Consider the following 22,883-nt stretch of genomic DNA (forward strand, 5'->3'; position numbering starts at 1 on the left):
GGTGTACCCGCGGCGGGCGCAACGGAGGTGATCGCCGGTGTGTGCGTATTGGCCGCACCGACAGCAGTGTTGTGCATGATAACACTCACCTGAGTCCGCTGCTGGGTGGGTGAGTAAGGGAGGCTCTGCTGGAGACACCTCACGCCACTCGATGCACCCTCTGGCGAAGGGGGAGGAAGACGATGGGTTATGAGCCCGTGATTGTCTTCTCTCCCCTGAGAAGACAGAGAGCGCGGAGGGGTTATGAGCCCGTGCGTTGCTCTCGTACTCCTCTGATGAGTCGGAGAACGAGGGGGGGTTATGAGCCCGCTCGTGTCTCCGGCGCTCATCTGAAGACCTAGAGATGGAAGTGGAATTCGCTCTTTTTGTGGAATTGTGGGTGCCGACTGAAAAGTCGGCGGAACAGAAAATTGAAACAAAGGATTCCCCAACCGGCCCTCCTCCGGTGGGGGGAGTGGTGCTTTCACCATCTCCCGAAGAGCGATCCCCTCCATCTCTAGGTCGCCCGTCTCAGGGCCGCTTCGATTTTCTTTTTCCACCCTTTGAAGCGGGCTGAGCGGGCGGGGCGGGCTGCTGACGACCGGTTCCTCGCTTCTTAGAAGAGCCCCGGGGAGGAACGGAGGCGGCCGCCGCAGGACGCCCTCGGCGAGGAGCAGGCTGAGGCGCCGACGTGGATGGGGCAGGCGCAGGACGCTTCCGACGTGGCATGATCTGAGCGATGGCCTCAGTCTGCTTCTTGGCCGCGGAGAATTGCTGCGCAAACTCCTCGACCGTCTCGCCGAACAGGCCGGTCTGGGAAACCGGAGCATTCAGGAGCCGGGTTTTATCGGCGTCCTTCATGTCCGCCAGACACAGCCAGAGATGGCGTTCCTGGACTACCAGGGTAGACATCGCACGCCCGACGGCGCGTGCGGTGACCTTGGTCGCACGAAGCGCCAGATCCGTAGCCGCACGCAGTTCAGAGAACTCCGCCGAGTCGTGACCTCCCGCGTGCAGGTCCCTCAGAGCCTTAGCCTGGTGGACCTGCAGCAATGCCATGGCATGCAGGGCAGAGGCTGCCTCCCCACAAGCCTTATAAGCAGCACCGGACAGCGCCGAAGACTGCTTACAGGCCCGTGAGGGGAGAGTAGGCTGGTCCCGCCAGGAGGAAGCGACACCGGCCGGACACAACTGCATCGCGACCGGCCGCTCCACTGACGGGATACCAGTGTACCCCTTGGGATCTCCACCCTCGAGAGAGGTGAGGGGTGAAGGCTGAAACGGTCGGTTCCGGGCGGAAAACGGGGTTTTCCACGACCGCGTCAGCTCTTCATGCACCTCGGGGAAGAAAGGCACCGGGGGCGAGGACTGAGAAGCCCTGGCACCCCCGAAGAACCAATCATCGAGGCGGGACGGTTCAGGTGGGGGAGGTTTAGTCCACTCCAAGCCGACCGCCTCCGCCGCCCGAGCGAGCATGGCTGCCATCTCGGGGTCGAACACAGAAGCCGCAACCTGGCCCGAAGGCGGGAGCGGATCCGGATCGACGTCCGAGGCTGACAACCCCCCTTCCGATGTTACGGTGGACATCGCGTCGGGTGGAGGCTCGACAGAGCGCGAGGACACCGTAGAACACGGGCCGCTCGTCTCCATCGGGACCTCCGCTGGCAACGGATCAGGGCGCTGGGAGCTGCTGGACGAACCAGCAGACCGACCCAGCACCGTTATACGGAGGTCATCCTTCGCAAGTCTGGTAGCTGCGCTCTTAGCAGCACCAGACTTGGAAGGCGGGCGCCGTTCCCGGAGAAACGACACCCGTCTCCGCAAATCCGCCATAGTCATGCCCTCACAGATGGAGCATGAACTATCACGCAACGCTGCCTCTGCATGCTGGAGCCCCAGACACGAAAGACAACGCTGGTGGCCATCCCGGGGGGCGATGAACACACCGCATCCAGAAACCGAACACGGACGGAAATCCATCTTTAAAAAGACGACCCCGACCGTGACACGAATGAGTGGCTGTCTTTAAAAAGACACAAAGCTCAAACGTGCTGCTCTTTTAGGGAAATCACTCTTTTGTGCAAGCTGGTGAAACACACAGGGAGAGGCAACGCACTCACTCGAACTCAAGTCCTGATTAAAGAGACAGAGAGAGAGAGAAAGGGTGGAGAAAAAACACTGCGAGCCTCCGCTGAGGTGTCTTCGCCCAACCAACTTTGGCAAGCTGAGATCTTTTTTCCCACAGAACAGGATCTACGAAGATCAGTTTTTTCAGAATAGCTTCTCGTGAGCAGATGTCTGCCGGCTTCGAAGCAATAAAGCTAATTTGGTATTGTGCACCTGCGCCTTATATACGCACCTGGCGGGGCGGCGCCGGCATTATGCAAATACCTGCATGCCAAGTTCATTGGCGTTTCTTATAGTTCTCGAAGTAGATAGGTCACCCGCGAAGCGGTTCCCAATTCGTCGGTCACGACGTGACGTCGTAGTGACCGACTGAAAGGGAACAATGAGAATTTGCTTATATGTTGTGCAAAACTGACTTGATGACGTTCAGGTTGAACAAAGTTTTTTGAAAAATTCATTTCTGATCCAAAAGCGACTGAGAAAAACTAAGAATATGGTATGACATTTTTCAGCAATGTAATGATTCGTTTTTTTTTAAATGGTTATATTTTTATTTCAGATATTCTATGCTTAGATACTGTTTGTTTTACCAGGTTTATCATACCAGCCAGACAAACATTGTTAGTACGAACACTTATAAAATAATAACGTGGCCATTATTGATGTAAATCCCTAACCCTAAGTATGAGAAAGATTAATTGTGATACTTGTCTAAAAAAAAAACTTTACTAATAACTGACATGCAATGAAGTATTTGTGGGCACATGGAAAAAGCTCATTTGAAAGGCATGCACTAAGCATTAAATGTAAGATTGCTTGAATGAAAACGGCATGTTCTGCATCTTTTCTCATTATAAAAATGCTCTGTTGATAAAGGATGGAGTAGATCAAAATGACAGTGAGCAGAGTGTAAACACATGTATTCTTACTGTTACAGCACAGATACATTGAGAAACCTCTTTATTTACCCACGACAAGGGTAACATGAACGGTTCCAGCTTTGTTGTGAATGGATGAGCTGCAAAATGTAATACGAACTATATTGCTTGAAGGGAGAATTGATTATTCCAACAATGATTAACAAATTGTCCATATTTAATCATATTTTTGTGGCTTCTTTAAAATGCGTCTATGACATACTTTAACTGCCATAACTCACTTAGTAAAAATTTGTAACCTACTACATATTTAGTTTATCGGTTGTTGTTTCGTCCAAATAAAGCTGGTTATAGTGTGTCATATTTCTCTTGGTTAAATATCCCTATGCCTTAATCCCTCTGTTCCTGGCACAAAGCTGGCCCTGCTCTATACGGTTTCACTCCAGCCAAGAAAATGTCAGAACAAATTCACCAGTGCCTCTCAAGCTGCAATCTGACATCAGCTTACTCTGGTTGTTCAAAGCCCAAGTATTTCATCCAGAATGACGTCTTGACTTATACGAGGCACTCTTGAGCTAAATTAGGACACGCAAGAAAAAAAATTAGTTCCAGTTTGATTAAATTTCACGTGTGGGACCTCCCAGAAATACGTTCCACATTTTGAATAGCAAAAATCGAATATGACAGTCATTTTACTCGAGACGCAAGGGAGTTTTATGTAAGCATTTTAACATTTAAAAACCTGTTATAAAAATATGCTACAAAACGAAGTTTTGCACATTGGTTTATTTACATAGGGCAGCGGTGCTGTTGCCTGTAGGGCCAATTGACCTGCGGTGCTCTGGGGCTACGAGGGACTGACTCTTTGAACTTGTATAGTGTTTTCAGGCAGCTCTGCTCCAGGGGCTGAGTAAGGAAGTTCTGGTGGAAATTGGCTTTTACCCGAGGGAACAAAGTCGCCAGTTCTTGAGGTTCATGACACTACACAGCCAAAATCTGGTTTTAAAACACGTACCATAGCACTAAATTAAGACAGGAGGTGATGGCTGGCCATCACAGCAGACCAACTGCATAAAAGCACTATTATAACAAGATGAATTGGTGAATATGTGATCATATGAACTGGAATGTATTGCTACTTTAATAATAATATTGAGCAAAGTACAATCGAAAGAGTGCAGAAGTCAAATTTTACAATCGAGCACCATCCAGAAAAAAGCAACCTAAAGCCAAATGTAAATTAAATCTTTTTAATTCCATAACATGTATTGAGAACAAAATTTATTGACATTTCTACACTTTAATTTAGGATAACGGCGCTACCACTGGAACGCCATTTCTTGTACTGTCCTGTCTGGTGGATGGAGGCGGCGAAGGACGTGACATTCTTTAGAGGGCAGCGATTGGCTCATTTCACCAGTTCCAGAAAAACATGCGGCTGCCGTGCTTGGCTGGTTGTAGCTCGGCCTCAATGGGAGGGTTGGGGTCTGGTCTCGGTCTTGAATGATAGGGGTTTTCAGGCAGGGACCGAGTTGTTGCCACTTTGGTTACCTGTAGGACAAAGGAAGGGTGTGAGCCACATGATCTAGAGGGGAGACTGACAAATCAAAACATTGCATTTAACAAATATTTAATTGAGGTATGATACATGCAACATCTCATACTTATTTTGCTCAGGCTAAAGTATAAAAGTCAAACAGTGGATGAAAAATACAAACTTTCAAGCAACATTTCTGTAAGCACAAGAACCAATTTAAAAGTAAAATGAGAGAAAAGGAACCAGATCTCTTTGTATTCACATTGTAACTACACATGAAAGTGAACTGGAGTCCACTTAAGCCATGACAAGCTCTTGGTTTATAACCGTGTACTGTGACAGTACGTACTAAATTAGATTAAGTACATACTGCTTTATTGTTATAACAGTATGTCCTATAGTAGGCCTATGTGTGGGTGCCGTACGAATACATTTTGGACATACTGCATTGTTGCATTGTTTAACAACTACAATTCAATCACGATGAATACATTTCTTGGTACCTAAATCACTTAAAGGATTAGTCCATTTTCTTAAAAGAAAAATCCAGATAATTTACTCATCACCATGTCATCCAAAATGTTGATGTCTTTCTTTGTTCAGTCGAGAAGAAATTGTGTTTTTTGAGGAAAACATTGCAGGATTTTTCTCATTTTAATGGACTTTAATAGAGCCCAACATTTAATACTTAACTCAACACTTAACGTTTTTTTCAACGGAGTTTCAAAGGACTATCAACAATCCCATGAGGCATAAGGGTCTTATCTAGCAAAACGATTGTCATTTTTGACAATAAAAATAACAAATATACACTTTTAAACCACAACTTCTCGTCATGTATATCCGGTCCTGATGCGCCAGCTGACCCCACACAATACGTCATGACGTCAAGAGGTCACAGAGGACGAACGCGAAACTCCGCCCCAGTGTTTACAAGCGTCTTGAAAGAGGACCGTTCCTACGTTGTTGTATGTCAACTGATACTAATTAATGTCTTTGTGTCAGTTTATTGTTTACAATGGTCCGCAAATGTGCGTTTTATATATGTAACACGTGACCTCCCTACGTCACTACGCATTTACTTTAGGTCGCGCTGGACCGAATTTAGACAAGAAGTTGTGCTTTAAAAGTGTATATTTGTTATTTTTATTGTCAAAAATGACAATCGTTTTGCTAGATAAGACCCTTATGCCTCGTTTGGGATCGTTTAGTCCTTTGAAACTCAGTTGAAAAAAACTGATAAGTGTTGAGTTAAGTATTAAATGTTGGGCTCTATTAAAGTCCATTAAAATGAGAAAAATCCTGCAATGTTTTCCTCAAAAAACATAATTTCTTCTCGACTGAACAAAGAAAGACGTCAACATTTTGGATGACATGGTGGTGAGTAAATTATCTGGATTTTTTTTTTAAGAAAATGGAATATTCCTTTAACAGTCTAGTCGTTAGTCAGTTATTCGGGTCCTTTCGCCAGCTGTTTTTCGAATATTATGCATATTAATTTAATACACCTGTTACATAGTGTGGAAGTGGGCGATTTTGGCTGCAGTGAAGGTCTCAGCCTACCTTTTACTCAAACATTAATTATAATGTAATACAACATTTTTAAAGGTGGGGTGCACGATTTTTAAAAAAACACTTTGGAAAAGAGAGTCGGGCAGAGTACCAAAACATACTTGTAGCCAATCAGCAGTAAGGGGCTTTTCTACTAACCAACATTGTTGCCTGGGTTTCGTATGTGTGGTCTATCAAAATAAGGTCCAGATTCTACTGGGGTAGGGGAATGTTTATTTAGGTGATTTCAAATGTCAACATTGGCTTTCAGAGATCGTGCACCCCGCCTTTAATATTTTGTTGAATACTGGAATAGTCTAATTTTGGGAAAAACATAAGTTTTTATTATGGTGGAAAAACGAAAGAAGATGTCTGATGTGTAGGTAGGGTACAATATGCATTCCAAATATGTAAAATATCATCACCACCTCCTTTTCAATGACACTCTGCATGTAATATTAGAATTGTATAGACAACTTTTGTGTTTGCAAACAGAGGTGACTTTTTTGTGGGAGGAGCCAAACTGATTGCAGAGAGTGAAAGCTCTGCAGTAGCGGTGTGAAGCGTTTTAGCATTAAACTGTGATTGTTATGGATCCGGTGTTCTGTCAAAGTCTGATTCCCCTATGTTTCCCTTTAGTGCAATGTTTCTTATAGCGTTTTAATCATGTAACATTTATTTTTTAGATAAATAACACGTTTAAATGGCTTGGCTACTGATATGCATGTATGTAATGCAGGGGTTTTCAAACTTTTTGTGTGTGTGGACCACTATTTGTAATCAAGAATTTTCGCGGACCACCTCATAATACTTATTATAAAATATGTCTACACAAAGTCCTGAATTAATCTGCACATCTAAATAGTCTTACTAGCACTAAAACTATAACTGGTCATCACATCAGTACAACAGGTTTCTTAACCTTATATCATAATTATTTATATACATATTCTTAGTGTTGTTTCTACATGAACTAGTTTAGTTCACAAATTTTAAAATGAACTAGTTCAGTTCATAGTTCATATTTGAAAATGTTAAACTAGGTCACAGTTCCAAAAATGAACTAATTTATAGTTATTTTTTCCCATATTATTATTTTTATATGATTGCCATTATAGCCCATATAGAACCACCACAGACAGCAATTATTTGATCAGTTTTAACACTGAAGCTAAATGCGTCAGATTTCATCTTAATGTCCAACTATAAATCCCTATCCAACCAGTGTTTACATTAGCATTGACTGTCTTTTAATTTTTGTATTTGCTTACACATACCTTGAAAGGCTAGCTGGGTGGGGGTCGCACCCCGGGCGAGAAGCGCTGCGAGGCATTGCGTGTATGACACGCAGGTATTGCACACCACACGTGCACGTTAAATAGCGTGAGCTTAGTCAAAGTCTATTTCAAGATCCGGAATATGCGTCAGCAGCCTATGTTAATCGTTAACGATTTAGGACAAATATGTTATTTAATGTTAAACTATTTGAGTTGCGCGGCAGGAATTTCAGCAGCGTCTGTGTTGTTGTGATGACGCATGCAGCGTGACTGGTGAACACCGAGTGGTGGCGGTGTTGAAAGATTGGGTGTTTTTTCCGCTACACATTAAGGACTGTTTACAGTGTGTTTTAGTCGGGTTTTCGCCTGGAAGAATATACAAATCTGGCACCCTATTGAACGACGTTAAACTGAGAGAGCTTGTCGTTCACAGGCACCAGAATGAATGAGTTCACAGTAACGTTTATTAGGCAGCAGTACACGTTCGCCCAAAATATGAACGAGTTTGTGTATTAAAATATACATATTCTTATTTTGCCTTTTCACGGACCACCTGTAGTACCCTCACGGACCACTAGTGGTCCGCTGACCACAGTTTGGGAATGGCCGATGTAATGTATTGTTCTTTTTTGCTAAATCAATTATTTTTACAGTCTGAATCGCTAAAGTACATATAAGAGCAATACTATCAGGTATTCATGTAATAACATTTATTAAATATTTCATCATTTTTCTGTTTTCTATTATTTCTTCCTTATATTTATAGCCTACGTGTTTCTTCTAAAACTATTATAAAAGTATTATGTTCAAACACAAATTAAAAAGGCCTGTTTATATATGTAAATAACACTTTACATCGTGTGTGTGTGTGGGCTATATTTATATATTTAAACATAATAATTTGTATTATAAACATAATAATTTTAGAACAAACAGGAAGAAGACATAAGCTAAGATATAAGAAAATAATAAGAAATAATAGAAAACGAAAAAGAAATGTGAAATAAAAAAAATTATATTATTGCCTTTGTTGCATAATATCAATTTGTTGACTCACTTTGGACAGGTCTCCTAATGCAGGTCTCTCCCAGCCCAGTTTCTCAAACACGCAGTTATCAAACTCCTTCTGCTGTTTACGACAGTGACGCAGCTCGGCCAGGTTCGAGTAATCTAGACATGTCCAGTACTCTGTGAAGGACTCAGCACAGTTCCCTTTAATTTGCCTGCGGGACAACAGCTTGTTAGTATGGCACCATTTGTATGATCCTTAAATTGTTTCCCTTGCAACACCGTGTAAGACATAAGTAAATGCAGGTTTGGATTGACATGAGAACAGAATACTCATTTTTGCAATCCTTTTCATATTAACCTTAATATATTTTGTTATTCTCTTACTTAGAACTTTTACATTGTGGGTAAAAATAGCTTGTCCCCCATGATCAGTGTATGTTTTGGTTATTTATGGAAAAGCACCTGTCCTTACATTTTCAAGATCATATAACAATCAATTACATGTAAATCTCTTATAAGGTAAATGAAAGGGCATGAAATAAGGTTTACGTGTTACTACTAAGATGTTAGCACTAAATCTATTTGAAAGCGTCTATTCACTGCAAAGCACATCAATACCAAAGTATTTACTGCAATATTAAGATTTAAAAATAAAGACAGCAACTGTTTCAAATTTGACTATATCGATACTAAATTTGCACTGTTTTACACAGTGAAAGTTAAGTGTAAAATGAAATTTGTTCAAAACACAAATCATATATCTGAAACCTAAACCCAGCAAACCAGAGCAATAACTTAAACACATTGTTATAAAGTGACACAAATGTCAAGACAAACAGGTGTTGTTACCTGAAGAAGTTAAGTGCACACTCATTAACTTTCCTCCCTTCATTCAGACACTTTCTAGGGTCCTTCTCTTCCCAGCGGCACAGCATGAACTCTTTATTAGGTTTGTCACACTGAGAGCCAAAGTGATGAGCAGCTGCCTTCAGTACAGCAGAGGACACATTCACCTGCACAGAATAACAACATACAGTTCACTTTGTGTATAGTCAAAGTTAAATGCATTTTTAAATGCTTTAATTGAAGAAATCCGCAGGTATGACTAACTTCATCACATTTTAGAGTCCCCTCTACATATGCAAAATATGTTTTATGTAGTATATTTGATTCTCCAATGAATATTGGTTAGAGGGCATGCTATTTCATCCTATTGTGCATCTAAAATACGCCTTCCAAATCAAAAGTTGTCAGTATAATGTGTTATCTATTACATTTCACGATGTAAACCACTCTTAGGACAATGCATGTAAGGTTACCCAATGCTATCACTGAAAAAGACAAAAAACAGTTAGCTTGCCGCTAATTGTGCTAAAAACAACACCAGGACAGAAAGCCAGGTTAGTTTATCAGTGTTTTTAAAATTCTTATAACTTATTTGCTCCTACATACACTCCACTAACATACCAGTTAAACAAATTTCAGTAAATATTACTAGTTATCGTTAGCATGTAGCTTCAGGCTACCATCTGGTAAAGTGTATTATTTTTCAGACTTACCTCTTCAACGTTTAACTCCTGCAACGGAGGAACCTCAACCACACCGGGCATGGTGTGACTTTTACCACACCAAAACTACCCAAAATCCGTTTGACAGTTCACAACACACCTCAAGGTCCACCGTCTGCAGCGAGACGAGGCCACACGGAGAAGGTCAGTTAACTGCGCATGCGCGGACGCATTGCGGGCGCATTTCGATGGCGTCATCCGCGTGGAAACTAGAGAACTGGAACGCCATCTTGGCTCTAAACGGAACACAGCAACATGAGTCAAACATGATGGTGTTGGTCTGTGTAAATTTTATTTCTTTAAAGTAAACTATGTGTTTTTATTGTCGTATCAGCGTCAAATACGTACGATCCATTAATATTGCTTCATTTGACCGCATACTACTAGAAAAGCGTCTCCTGTCACGTGCGAAGCGTAAAAATTGAATGCCGTGCGCGATGACGCCAAGTTTTGTTACCATGGAAACAGTGAAACGCTGTTGATCAACATGGAGTTTATGGGTAGCAATTACAATGGGGATTACAAAAATGGCAGGTAAATCATATATATTTGGGAACATTTAAATATCATATTTAATTTTTGAATCAACTTTATAAGTGGGTGTAAGAAACAAGGATTAGACCTACATCTGGTTTGCACCAAACTTTATATGTTTGTTTAAAAATAAGAAGGGTTACATTTATACTATGATTTCAATCTCAGTTAGAGATTAAGCATTTGTGGAGGTATAAATAAAAAATCTTCAATTAAATGTGTGGCTAAATAATCAGAAACAGACTCCGCAAGCGTGGTAGCGCTATTCAAATATGCGTTTATAGTGAGTTTGGCGGCTCAGTAACATGTTTTTGTCCGGGATACCCATCCTACAGTACATACAAAGACATGTTTATTACACATGATAGAGGCTGATCGCTCAAAAGAATATTTACAGCAACGGTGACAGCTACCGGTGCTCGTTTACTGCGCTTGAATAGCTCTGTCATGCGCTCCAGTCAGGAACTGCTTTGAACAATTACCAAATTGGATGCAGAATAAATAAATAAGAAAGAAATATATCTACAAAATTATTAAAAATAGAAAAAAGTTAATTATGCTCATATGTGGTATATAAGAATTGCAGATTTGCAAACCCACTAACCACCAGTACAGAAAACTTAGAAATCTTCTAATAGACTATTAATATATAATCAATAGAGACAACATTTTGATAATATTTAATTTTACATTATTTGGAAACATTGTAGACATTTACTGGTGCAGTTTTTATGGTTGCTTAAATATTTTGAACAGTTAATAAATAAATATGCACAATTATTTAAAACTGTTAATGTAATTTTTTATGTTATGTACATTTTTTATATTTTTAACAATGCATTTGTGGTATATATTTGGATGAGCCAGTGTGCTCCCAGTAAATCCAGTATCTTGGCTTTGTTGGTGTGATGCTTTACAAGTTGACAAGCTTTACAAGCTCTTAGAACCTGAATTGTAGCCTACTGACTTTAGGCTTAAATCCTTCAGATCACATGGATTGTCGCCTATGCCAAAGTGCTCTCAATTGTGCAGGAAAATGATCTTGCAGGTTTCCATTGAGAAGTTAAGTGAGAAGCTTTGCACTTAAAGAGATCTCATCTCATGTTGTTTTTCACAGGATGGAGGGGATGGGGGAGTACACATTTTCCACTCAGACCAGATATGTTGGAGAGATGAAAGACGGTATGTTCCATGGAAAAGGAGTGGTACACTTTCCCAATGGAAGTAAATATGAAGGAACCTGGGAAGATGGAATATGCAAACAGGTCTTTACTATCCTCAGTATCTTAGGAAACAAAACCGATCTTGCTGTCTAAAGGCAATATTATAGCATAGAGTTACCAAGCACATCATTAGGGTGATTATATAATTCCAGGTACATTTGATGTCCAAAGCCATTATTTTTTTTTTGCTTTTTTCAAATGGTTATATTTTTTATTATTTTAATAATGTAGTACTCACTGCCATGGATCACAAGGTGTTACAGGCCATAACAATATCATATTTTCTATAAAAACTTAAATAGCCGAGCTGTATAAACGACATATAAGTGTCCTTTTACCTGTATATGAAGGTAGTATATGAGGTAGTTTGTACACACAAAATGAGCACTAAATGTAGATTAGTGATAAACACTAAGGTAGATGAAATGTTTCTGTTACATATAGGGAAAGTTCACATTTTCAGATGGTCTGGAGTATGAAGAGACGGACTGGGATTACTGTGATGGCAAAGATAGACGGTTTTACTCTGAGAGGTGTAATGGCCTGAAACCAGCAGGTATTTTCTACTGAAATCATTGGTTCCTGGCCAAGTATAGCTTACAGAAAAAACAATGGTCTTTTCTTTTGAACAGGAGAATCCCAGTTAACAAATCAGGACCCTCCGCGGGTCATCCCAGATGGTTGCTATGACACCGGTGATGGCTTTTATGATCCTAACACCCGAGTTATCAAAGACTATCATGACAATTTTCTCAGGAGCGCAGGTGAGAGCATGCATCGTGCAATCCTATGGGTTTTTTTTAGTTCACAAGGTTTATATTACACAGGGTTTAAGGATGAAATGAAAGCTTGCTGGATGAGTGGCATCAAATCATGATATAGATATTTAAAATCCCACTGTGAGGATATATTGTTGTATATACAGTATGTCTAGGTGGTGTTTTAATACTTTTAGAACAAGCCATGTGCAAATTTATCATTCAATACCATTGCAAAGTATTTTCTCCATAAAATTGGAGACAGTCTCCTTCCCGTGGTTTAAAGTCACCATTGTTTCCAATGTCACAAACATATAACCAATCACATCAACACAGCTGAATGCATGGATCAGTAGTTTGAGTTATAGATATTACGTATGGGTGCCGCATAGACTTGGTGCTGAAATGATTGCAGCACAACTGCTTCACCTTTGCTTCTGTGCTGCTCACACATGCAGGGTGAGTGCTGTAACCTGTTAACATCAGCGGTAAAAGTTTATTACTCAAACGCACAGTTTACGTATGCATTGTGTAAAACCAAATTTAGCAGTGTAGCAGGGACTATTTCTCATATTCATTGATCCATATATACTAAATGAAGCAACGGTGTAGAGTTACAATCAAGCTGTTTAAAAGCATGAAGAAATTACTGTGACAGGTAAAACCTTTAATAGTGCTATTATGATGCTCAAAGATGATATTTTGACTACAGGGAGACTTTAAGATATTTATGATGAGTTTTTAAGTAGAAAGTTAGATAGTGTATTTACAAGCAGACACATTTTAATGCTGGTCTATTGTCAAAATCGATGTGTTCGCCTCAAATTACGGTATGTTGTCATGACCAGAATGAGAAGCATTGTGGACCAGATGACATGAAATTCAGTCAAGGGTCTGGCTAAGCAAGACTAACAATAACCCAGCTAACCCAGACTCAATTCTTTGACCATCAATTTCCTTCAAAATAATTTCCATGAAATCAAAATGTATTTCTTAATCCAATCCTCCTTTTAGTCCATGATGTGCAATGCATTTCACCAAAGATTTTGCCCTCGGTCCTGCCACCTGGAACACATAAGAACACAAGAGCATTAGAGTGGCATAAATGGATTAGCTAAATGCGTGTAGATAATGTATAGACTGAAGATTGAGCAGTGAGATGGTAAGATAACTATTCTGTAGGTCTTTTCTCTCAGCGAGACATGCCTCTGTGCTGTAGTCACTTGAATTGTTTTCAAGGAAAATGTAAAACACATTTTCCAGTGCCCGATGTAGTATCTGTGATTTGAGCTGAATTCTGTATGTCAGTCTGTATGTCCTTATACATTTGGGAATTCCAGTCCCCGTGCCAGTTTCACCTATTAGTACAATATGGTACAAGAGGGTTGTGATTAAAAAAGTTTGCGAAATTAATAGCCTCTTTGAATTGGGATTTGAATTGGGAAGTAAGGAAACCATAAAATCTAGTGGTGGCTCTAGATAAGCTGTATAAGTTATGACATGATCACCCCCCAAACGCACACACACACATACACAGCAGAAAGCTGTGTTACCTGCTGTGTTTAAACCCTTTTGTGGTAATTCTATACACATCATGGGCATCGGAAGACAAAAATATGTGGGTGGGTCCAAAACATTTACTGGAGTAGATGCCATTTTCTTATATTCTGGTGCTTTTTAATTAACGAATTTGCTTTTATAGCCTAAAAACGTTGCTTACCTCTGTTGTGGAGTGCAGAAAGTAGTGGAATTTTCAAAAACACGAAATGGAGTTTAAATTATATGGACTCTAAATGAGCCAAGTGGAATGGATTTGAGGAAGCAGCAGTCTGGAAGTCGGGTCTTGTCCTACCCACAAATAATGTTCAGAGACACCTTATTTATTTGCAAGAAAAAGTGCTTAGTAACATTTTTTATTGTTATATTTAGTTAGTTACTGCATAGTTGGATTTGATGTACTGTAACAGGTGCATTGCCATAACATTACCTTTATGGTGGATTTTCTTGAATTAGTGCATTAAACATATAAATAAGATTTTTTTCTCTGTAAATGTAACGCCACAAACAACTTGCCTTTTTTGCACTTTTACAATTTATTATATGACATGAGACAGCAGTGGTTCTCAAACTTTTCAGCGTGCGCCCCGACCTTGTGTAGGGTGCATCTCTTCGTGCCCCCCAAAGACAATTCATGACATAACAGGTCCGCTCCACAGGGGGGCCAGAGTGGGCCCCAAACCACATAACAGCCAATCTTTTGGCCAAAAATCTGTAATGTTATACAGTACTATATTAACAGACATTAGAATAATTCTTAAGAAACACAGCATTTCAGATAAAATTAACATTTTTAGTTTGTAACAAGTTTGTTTTAGTTATTTTAAAATAACTGCCCTGCCCCTTTTTATCTAAAATCGAAAGTTCTGTTAAGGAGTCAAAAAAATATTACAAATGAAAAAAGAGAGAATGTAAAAATGAACATGTTAACCATTTATATATATATATATATATATATCAGAATCAGAATCAGAATGAGTTTTATTTGCCAGGTGTGCACAAGCACACAAGGAATTTGTTGTGGTTTTCAGGAGCTCTTGGTACATACATACATATCAAATGAGAACATAAGGAACATTTTAAAAGTAAAACTAAGAAAGTAAGTAATAACAAATAAGTAAGTAAAATAAAATAAATAATAATACCAATGTGGTATACATTTGGATCCATAGACATAGAGATTTGTATTGTATATACAGCAGGATGAATAGAATATATTTATATATATACACACAGAACCAGTTATACCAGTATATATATATATATATATATATATATATATATAAATGTTTTTTTTTTTTGAAAACACAAACACAACAATAACAAACAACCATAACAATTGTCTTAAATATATGATATTACATATATGTGGTGTTACATACAAGAGCACATGTCAAACTAAATATATATATATATATATATATATATATATATATATATATATATATATATATATATATATATATATATATATATATATATATATATATATATATATATATATGTAAAATCATATATTTAAGACAATTGTTATGGTTGTTTGTTGTTGTTGTGTTTGTGTTTAAAAAAAAAAAAAACATTTTTGTACATATTTTGGAACTAGTAACTATATATATATATGTATATATATATATAGTTACTAGTTCCAAAATATGTACAAAAATGTTTTTTTTTTTTTAAACACAAACACAACAACAACAAACAACCATAACAATTGTCTTAAATATATGATATTAAAACTATAGACATGTGAAATTACAGCATTAAAGAACCCCCCAATCCGACGGCCCACCTTTCATCTCATATCTGGAGCCGGGCATGTGACATAAACAATCTCAAACCTAATTGAATTTTTTGAGATTTAATTACATGGAATTTATGATAAATTACTGTATTATAAAATGTCACAAAACCCCCTGGCACCATCTCACGCTCCCCAGTTTAAGAACCACTTGACTACACACATGATTCATCTGAATTTTGTCAAAACACTGTACACATACAATTTTGCACATTATATCTTATACAAGCATATGATCTTCCATGCTTAGATAATGCTTACCCTGTTAAAACAAATACATAAGGCGTGGTATACCTGTTCCTGTATCCTGTTATATGTATTTGGAAAGTTGCTTGGGAATGACTTGGCACCTTAGTGCATTTTCCAGTGTTGCAATATGCATGATTTGCAACTACATGCAACACGATACGCAGCCCCGTTTTCGTCACAGTCTGATTTTGAGCATGCACGTTTACTTCATATCATTGTTCATCTATTGCATATCATTTCATTCATCTATAGTCACTATAACAGAAAAAGACAGCTACATCCTGAACAGATGTCAGAAGACTTAGTCTGGAGAAAATGTGTCTGATGCTTTTATTTTAGAGAAGCTGAATTGTATAACATTTATTGATATCAAAAAAGGGACATTGTTTTTGTCTGGTAACACACTTTAACATATACTAGTAAACATTTTTAAGCTTCAGATATATACTGGGAGAGGGACGGATTGCCCTTATCTTTTCAATCTTATCTTATAAAACCCCTTAAAAACATTTGCAGTTTGTGGTTCTGTGGTCAATGCCTTTAAGGTATTTAGGTAACGATTTTTAGGTTACATTTCCATGTGTAAGTCAGTCAATCTCCCAACTCAGGCTTAGCAAACAATTTCTTCACGTCATATCACTTCCAGCCTCTGGGATAACATTCCTACTACAGTACATGTGACTGGACTGTAAAAACAAACATAAGACTGAGACATACAAGAGCACATGTCAATTGAAAATGTTAAACCACATCCCTTCAAGAGTTTACTTCACCAATAATAACAGACTCGTATAAGAAACCCACAGTAATTGTAAGTACTTTAAATGTCTCTATTTGGTCACTGATGAATTATAGCCAGAGAGCCCCGATTGTATCCTACAGTGGGATATACAGTATTGGGATACAAAATTGGTGAGTTTCATAAAATGTATGCATTACAAGGTATTCATTTTTTGTGTGTTCTTTAGGTTTAAACACATGACCTGTTGCTTTTCCCATTGAGATTAATGCGAATTCTAACATATAGCTTGCTTTAAGTGTATTAGACCAAAGATATTGTTTATAAGAAAATTGAGCACACCATGGATAGGGGACAATGCAACTCAATATGGCCGCACTGGCAACAGAGGCCCCACCTTCCAGTTAAAACAAACCAGTCATCATTCGATAAAGGCTGATGATTCTCTGAGGGAGGGGCTCATGACGGACAACCTGTGCGCATGTGCAGTAGCTGAAACAACCTCAAAAAAGGTGTTTTGACACAATTTGAGCCTAAGGAAGTTGTGGTACAGTTGCTGTCAGGTTTAATTGTTGGGCAGAAATATGTTGTTTAATTGTTATTTATTTTAGCATGTGATTTTAGAGATAACTGTCATTCCCCATTGAAGTAGATAGGACGTTAATAGGACTGCGTGGCATGGCTTCCTAAAGGGACTTTGATTAGACCCACTTAAAGGGATAGTTCATCCAAAAATTTAAATTCTGCCATCATGCACTCACTTTCATGTTGTTACAAACCTGTATACATTTCTTTGTTCTGATGAAAACAAAGGAAGATATTTTGATAAATGTTTGTACCCAAACCATTTCTGGATCACATTCACATCCATAGTAATCTTTTTTCCTACTATGGAAGTGAATGGGATCCACGAACGGTTTGGTTAAAAACATTTCTCAAAATATCTTCCTTTGTGTTCATCAAAGCAAAGAAATTTATACAGGTTTGTAACAACATGAAGGTGAGTAAATGATGACAGAATTTTCATTTTTGGCTGAACTATCCCTTTAAGTCTCATGGAGCAGTGATAGTGAGATTCTTTTCTGTGGAATTTACATTCACACATACCATACATTACTGGCCTTTTTATCTGCGGCAACTCTTACGCTGGAGTGTATTATAAAGGGAATGCGGTGCATCCTACAGATTTATTTTTATCTTCTAGAGGTGACGGCACATTTGTCAACAAGGGTGTGAAGATAGAATTTATTGCCAGTAGCTTCCCTTCAGGATGGGGGATCGGGTGCACAGACTCTGAAGAGGCGAACGAAAAGGAACCACATTCCCATCGGGAGGATGTTTTTGGGAGGAGAGGAAAGAGGGACAAGTCCAACTACAGCTGTGGGGCAGAGAAACAGTAGGAGCCAGGGATGACAGGGGGTGGCAAACCCAGGCAGCAGCAGCCCAGGCTGGACAGGAAGGCTTGCGGAAATGCCCAGGCTGTAGGCCAACTATGAAGTCGGTTGGAGAGCACTAGAAAAGCAGATGGGAGGATACCCTGAGGAATCTCTTTACATTGGTCATTTGAAGAGATGGATGGTGGGTTATTATAAGAAGTTATTGCCGACATACCAAAGTGTGCGATGGGCGATTCTGTCTCTTGCATCAGTCTACAAGCTTCTCATCTTTGTCCCTAATCCAAGCATATTAATGGGAGTATGTACTGTATACTTCAAGCATCAGCATCTTGTATCGCTTGTGTAGTGGACTTGATTGATATCACAAAAGACGTCTTCTACAGCCTTATCTAAGGACCAGAGTAACATAATAGCTATTCAGGAGTGGGTCTTTTAATTTGGGTAATCCACAGCAGCTTAAAATGAGAGCAGGCAAGCATCAGTTGGTTTCTACAGGAAATGTACGAAAGTAGTTTTAACTACAATTATCATTTCACAATGAGACATCTACTGCCACGTTATTATACCATGTCTCCTCAGAAGACATTCCTGGAGAGCAGGGGAGGACAATGTTTGCTTGATGCGGGAACATGGGATGATGTCTAGTTCCTTCCTAACTGGAAACGCTTTGATATGGAAGTGGGGGCATTGCCAAAGCTAGTCATTACTCAGAACGTTATAAGTAATAAGCCATACAGAGGTTGCAGGATTAGAGGCTTTATGGTGTTCCTGGTATACTGTAAACCATAGGAGTCAACTAGACAGCGGGACGCAAGCATTTTTTATGGGTGTGATTGGAAATCATGTTTAACCTAAAAAAACGATGTGTTGAAATTAGCTAGAAATGTTAATTCTCTTGATGCTGTTTGACATATCTCATTTACAGTGCTTATGTAAGGTTTGTGCCACAGCTGCATGAAACTATCAGTATTGGTGAGAAAGCAAAAAACATGGCACTTTATTATTATTTTTATTCAGATGCCCAATTCACAATTATTTACAAAATTACTTCTGTGATAAACTAACTAAAGGTTTACATTGAAAACATATTATCGCCAATGAAAACAGCCCAAGCCTAAATCACTGAGCCTCTATTTTAAGGTAACCTTTTCAAGATATGATCTAACCTGGTGAGGACACACCTCAATCCTTTCTGCGCCATTGGAATAATTTTGAACAATAAGTGAGATCCTGAAGCCATTAATGGAAAGTGCAGATCTGCTTGGAAGGAAACACTTCTCTCTTTTGATTGTATTTTAGGGATTACGATAAACACCTCCTAACAAGGTGCTATTACTGCTTTCCTTCTGACTTTTGCTTTGATGTGGGTGTCAGTGTATCACATTTATTACATTAACATGAAAATGTTAAATTAAAACAACTAGAGGAAGGATGAAACATCTACACATGAACAGTAAAAAGACACAATTTTAAACAGGAGATAGCAGAAACAAATTTCAGAAAATGAAAGGTTCTGGGAAAATGCAATGAGAAGTCTTGAAGTGTTTGTACAAGTACTTTTCCATGAATAGAAAAATAAATGATAGTATTATATCATCATATAATGAAAAAAGACAAGACAAAAGAAAATAAACAGAAGTAATTGAAACAAAGAGATGGCTAAATAGTTTATACAGCAGAGATTTTTAAACGTACACTATAAGTGTAAGACAGTTGTTTACACAAGGTACGTTTAATATATTTCCTTGAATTTAAACGTTTATTTATAATGATTACGGTTATATAAAGAGCGATTTATGAAATATTTAACAGGCAAGCATTACTAGAAAAGCATTTTTACATTTCCCATAACCGTGCTGTCAACAGATAACTACATTAATTCATCATTGTTAGGCCTAGACTTTTCTCTCTGAAGCTGTATATTATAACTGTATATTATACACATATTATGTGTATTGCATATTTCTTCATTTTTTTGCAGCCAACTTACCTGTCACAGTTATATTTAAGGCACTTTTGTCATTGATGTATATCGCACGTGTCCTTCTTTTTAATCCCGACATCTATTTGCGATAGATTTGATGTGACTGACACGTGTGCTATGAAATAAGATTGTATTAGCCTGTGAATTTGCCAAGTGCATGAATGCCAAGGAAACAATAAGTATTGAGGTGGTAATTTCGTGCAAATATAAACCGTTTACCGAACCGTAATTGTAGACCGACCCTGTCCATCAACCATTGGTCGCGGCGCTCACAGAGGTATTAATTGGTTTAAAATAGTGATGAAATGTTCCTCTCGAGTGTGACCTCCATGTGGAGAGCGTGAGGTGGGAGAAGCGGGATGAAGTGAGACTTTAGCATGCAGCTGTCCCAGAACGGACCGGCCGCGTGCTGGAAAACTCTCAATTGCCGCGCGCAGGAGCCAGGTAGAAGTGGCGGGAGGCGCGTGGAGAGGCCGTTTAGGGCCATCGCGTGCAATTACCGACAATCAGAGGAGAGCTTAAGACCTGTTCTCAACAATGGGCCCGGTTCGCCACGTTCATGGGGGTGAGCGCTCAAGTGCGTGCAGCTGCGCGCTCACATTCAGCACCAGCAGCAGAGCTACCTCTCGCTCCGCAATTAGCAACTCCTTTCAGTTTTAAGCATTTAAAAAAGCGCCATATTATGCACTGTTTTTGCGTGCGGAATCATCTCTAGGAACGGGAACGAAATAAAGGGAGCGATTGATTGTCGCGTGAAGTAGGCCGCTGAGAGCGAATTTTCATAATTGTTGTCTTAATCCTGCACGTGAAAAATGTAAATTGCCTTTAAGCGCATATGAATGAGTTTGACACATGCCATTTGGAAGCTCGATTTTTGACCAAACAATCAGAAGATGGAGAAAATGGGACGTTTATGAGGGACTTGACTGTTAATATTCGCTATAAACATTTTTGTCTTGTGAAATATGTATTATTTTAATCAGCATATAGGCTAAGTGAAATATGTATTCCTCTTCCAGACGATAAAGAGCACGAGTGGATCGTGCGGACCTGCAGGAAGAGCTGGGATGAGTTCACTGGTCCCTTTCCAAGAAACAGCACACAGGAGGAAAAACAAGAATACCCAAACACAAGTGAGACATTGTGAATGTGTGCAGTCTGAATGAGACAACACAACAGCTTTTGACATTTATTCGTTTGTCTTATGCTGTTTAAACAATGTTTTCAAAAAAATTGAAAACTTCGATCCTGGCAGATGCTGGAGAACCAGCAACCATAAATATTATGGTATAAAAGCATATCGACAACACTACATTAAATGTTGTATTTGTCAATTAACAATTAAAAGACTTTAAAAGGAGCCTATTTATTTATCTTATTTCATGTTAATTTCACCATTTATGCTAATGCTAATCAAAAGTTGTAACTTTTAACATTCGTTAATGCCCGATTGGTCAGTATTAGTTTATGTTAGCTGATGCATTTACTGATATTAACAAATACCTTATTTTAAAGTTTGACAGCATGCATATCTTCATGCAAAATATTTATACTTTCTCATCAAAAATGTAAAATATTTCTATCACACACTATTCTAAATGCAAACAAGGAAAACTCAATTGGCATAATTATTAAAATTCTTACTGATTTTCTAATTTTTTAATTATTTTTAAATTATAAGTGAAATAATGTTCAAACCAGAATCTGATAAACCATAAAAGAAACAAATCTATTAATAAATCAATTTAGGTTTTAAATGTTGTTAAAACATTTTAAACACAGATTGTGTTTCCAGGATTGTATTTGGGGTTGGGTAGGCTAAAGAAACAGGAAAAGACTGTTACATCATACAGTGTATTCTGTCCAAGCTATTGGCAGATACTGCGCTAACATTAAACAGCTGAATGAATGAGCCAGATTATTGCTCAGCTCACAAAAATGACATGCAAAGTCTTTCGCTTTTAAAACTGTGTGTATGTTTGTGAGTCAGAAGAGTGTATGCTAGGAAAAGATTATGTCTTAGTGTCCTTTGAAACTGAACACGGGATTCAAGATCAGTCCTGTGATGTGGCCTGACAGGGAAATCCTGCATGTGATGGCGATGGAATCAGTGATGGAGTGATTATAGCAAACGCTGACCCGTGAAGGGTCTGCCAGCTCCTCCATCAACTCGTGATTGCTTCCTGCTATAGGTTTAGGGTGCACACTTATACACACAGACCCAATAAGGCCCATGAGTTATATGTATTAGACACATACAGATCTATAGTCTAGTCTGAACATCTGTAATTTAAATATATAGTACATTTTAAAATAAACGTAAGAATTTAAAAAAAAATTAATAAGGAAAATAATTGGGAAAAAATATAATAAATTACGAAAAATATTTAAGGTTCTGCAATGCATGTGTAGGAACGAAATAAACTGATTTTCTATGCTCTTCAAAATATTTGTCTATGCCAGCTTAGGTGCACTGTGTTAAAAAGCATTATGTTAATTTATATTTTATAATAAAATATAATAATAATTAATTAATAATTAATTTTTGGAGAAAAAAAATGAAACCATGAGAGAATGTGATGAATTTTGAATAGCACAGACTTTTAATGCCATTATATAATGTGTGTATTTGTTAATTTTGGAATGTAATAAAAAAACATTTATGATTCACAGACAAAGAAATAGTTTTTTTTTTTTGTTTTATTTCCTTTTG

The 22,883-nt window shown here is 38.6% G+C and overlaps 2 protein-coding genes across 3 annotated transcripts; one reads left to right on the forward strand and one right to left on the reverse strand.

Annotated features, from left to right (window-relative positions):
- Nucleotides 1-4,220: 4,220 nt before the first annotated feature.
- ndufa8 (NADH:ubiquinone oxidoreductase subunit A8) lies at nucleotides 4,221-10,089 on the reverse strand. The gene is made up of 4 exons (XM_065290321.2): nucleotides 9,920-10,089; nucleotides 9,210-9,373; nucleotides 8,407-8,572; nucleotides 4,221-4,535 (listed from the first exon to the last, which is right to left on the reverse strand). The coding sequence occupies exons 1-4, from the start codon at nucleotides 9,968-9,970 to the stop codon at nucleotides 4,398-4,400; spliced, it is 519 nt and encodes a 172-aa protein (XP_065146393.1). The 5' UTR covers nucleotides 9,971-10,089; the 3' UTR covers nucleotides 4,221-4,397.
- Nucleotides 10,090-10,120: 31 nt separating this feature from the next.
- Nucleotides 10,121-22,673, forward strand: morn5 (MORN repeat containing 5). Of its 2 annotated transcripts, none has more exons than XM_065290320.1 (5): nucleotides 10,121-10,206; nucleotides 11,580-11,727; nucleotides 12,130-12,241; nucleotides 12,318-12,449; nucleotides 21,190-22,673. In XM_065290320.1, the coding sequence occupies exons 2-5, from the start codon at nucleotides 11,581-11,583 to the stop codon at nucleotides 21,315-21,317; spliced, it is 519 nt and encodes a 172-aa protein (XP_065146392.1). In that variant the 5' UTR covers nucleotides 10,121-10,206; nucleotide 11,580; the 3' UTR covers nucleotides 21,318-22,673. The 2 variants fall into 2 exon arrangements, with proteins under 2 accessions (XP_065146392.1, XP_065146391.1); XM_065290319.2 differs by lacking the exon at nucleotides 10,121-10,206 and adding an exon at nucleotides 10,223-10,462.
- Nucleotides 22,674-22,883: the final 210 nt, after the last annotated feature.

Source organism: Paramisgurnus dabryanus, chromosome 10 (assembly GCF_030506205.2).
Source record: "Paramisgurnus dabryanus chromosome 10, PD_genome_1.1, whole genome shotgun sequence".
NCBI classification, from domain to species: domain Eukaryota; kingdom Metazoa; phylum Chordata; class Actinopteri; order Cypriniformes; family Cobitidae; genus Paramisgurnus; species Paramisgurnus dabryanus.

Excerpts from the sequence above, each read along its gene's own strand:
- ndufa8 (XM_065290321.2), bottom strand. The coding sequence starts at position 9,970 with ATGCCCGGTGTGGTTGAGGTTCCTCCGTTGCAGGAGTTAAACGTTGAA. Across the intron at positions 9,374-9,919 it reads AGGAGTTAAACGTTGAAGAG|GTGAATGTGTCCTCTGCTGT; the intron begins GTAAGTCTGAAA and ends TATTCTGTGCAG. Across the intron at positions 4,536-8,406 it reads CATTAGGAGACCTGTCCAAA|GTAACCAAAGTGGCAACAAC; the intron begins GTGAGTCAACAA and ends TTTGTCCTACAG.
- morn5 (XM_065290319.2), top strand. The coding sequence starts at position 10,416 with ATGGAGTTTATGGGTAGCAATTACAATGGGGATTACAAAAATGGCAG. Across the intron at positions 11,728-12,129 it reads AAGATGGAATATGCAAACAG|GGAAAGTTCACATTTTCAGA; the intron begins GTCTTTACTATC and ends TGTTACATATAG. Across the intron at positions 12,242-12,317 it reads TAATGGCCTGAAACCAGCAG|GAGAATCCCAGTTAACAAAT; the intron begins GTATTTTCTACT and ends TCTTTTGAACAG.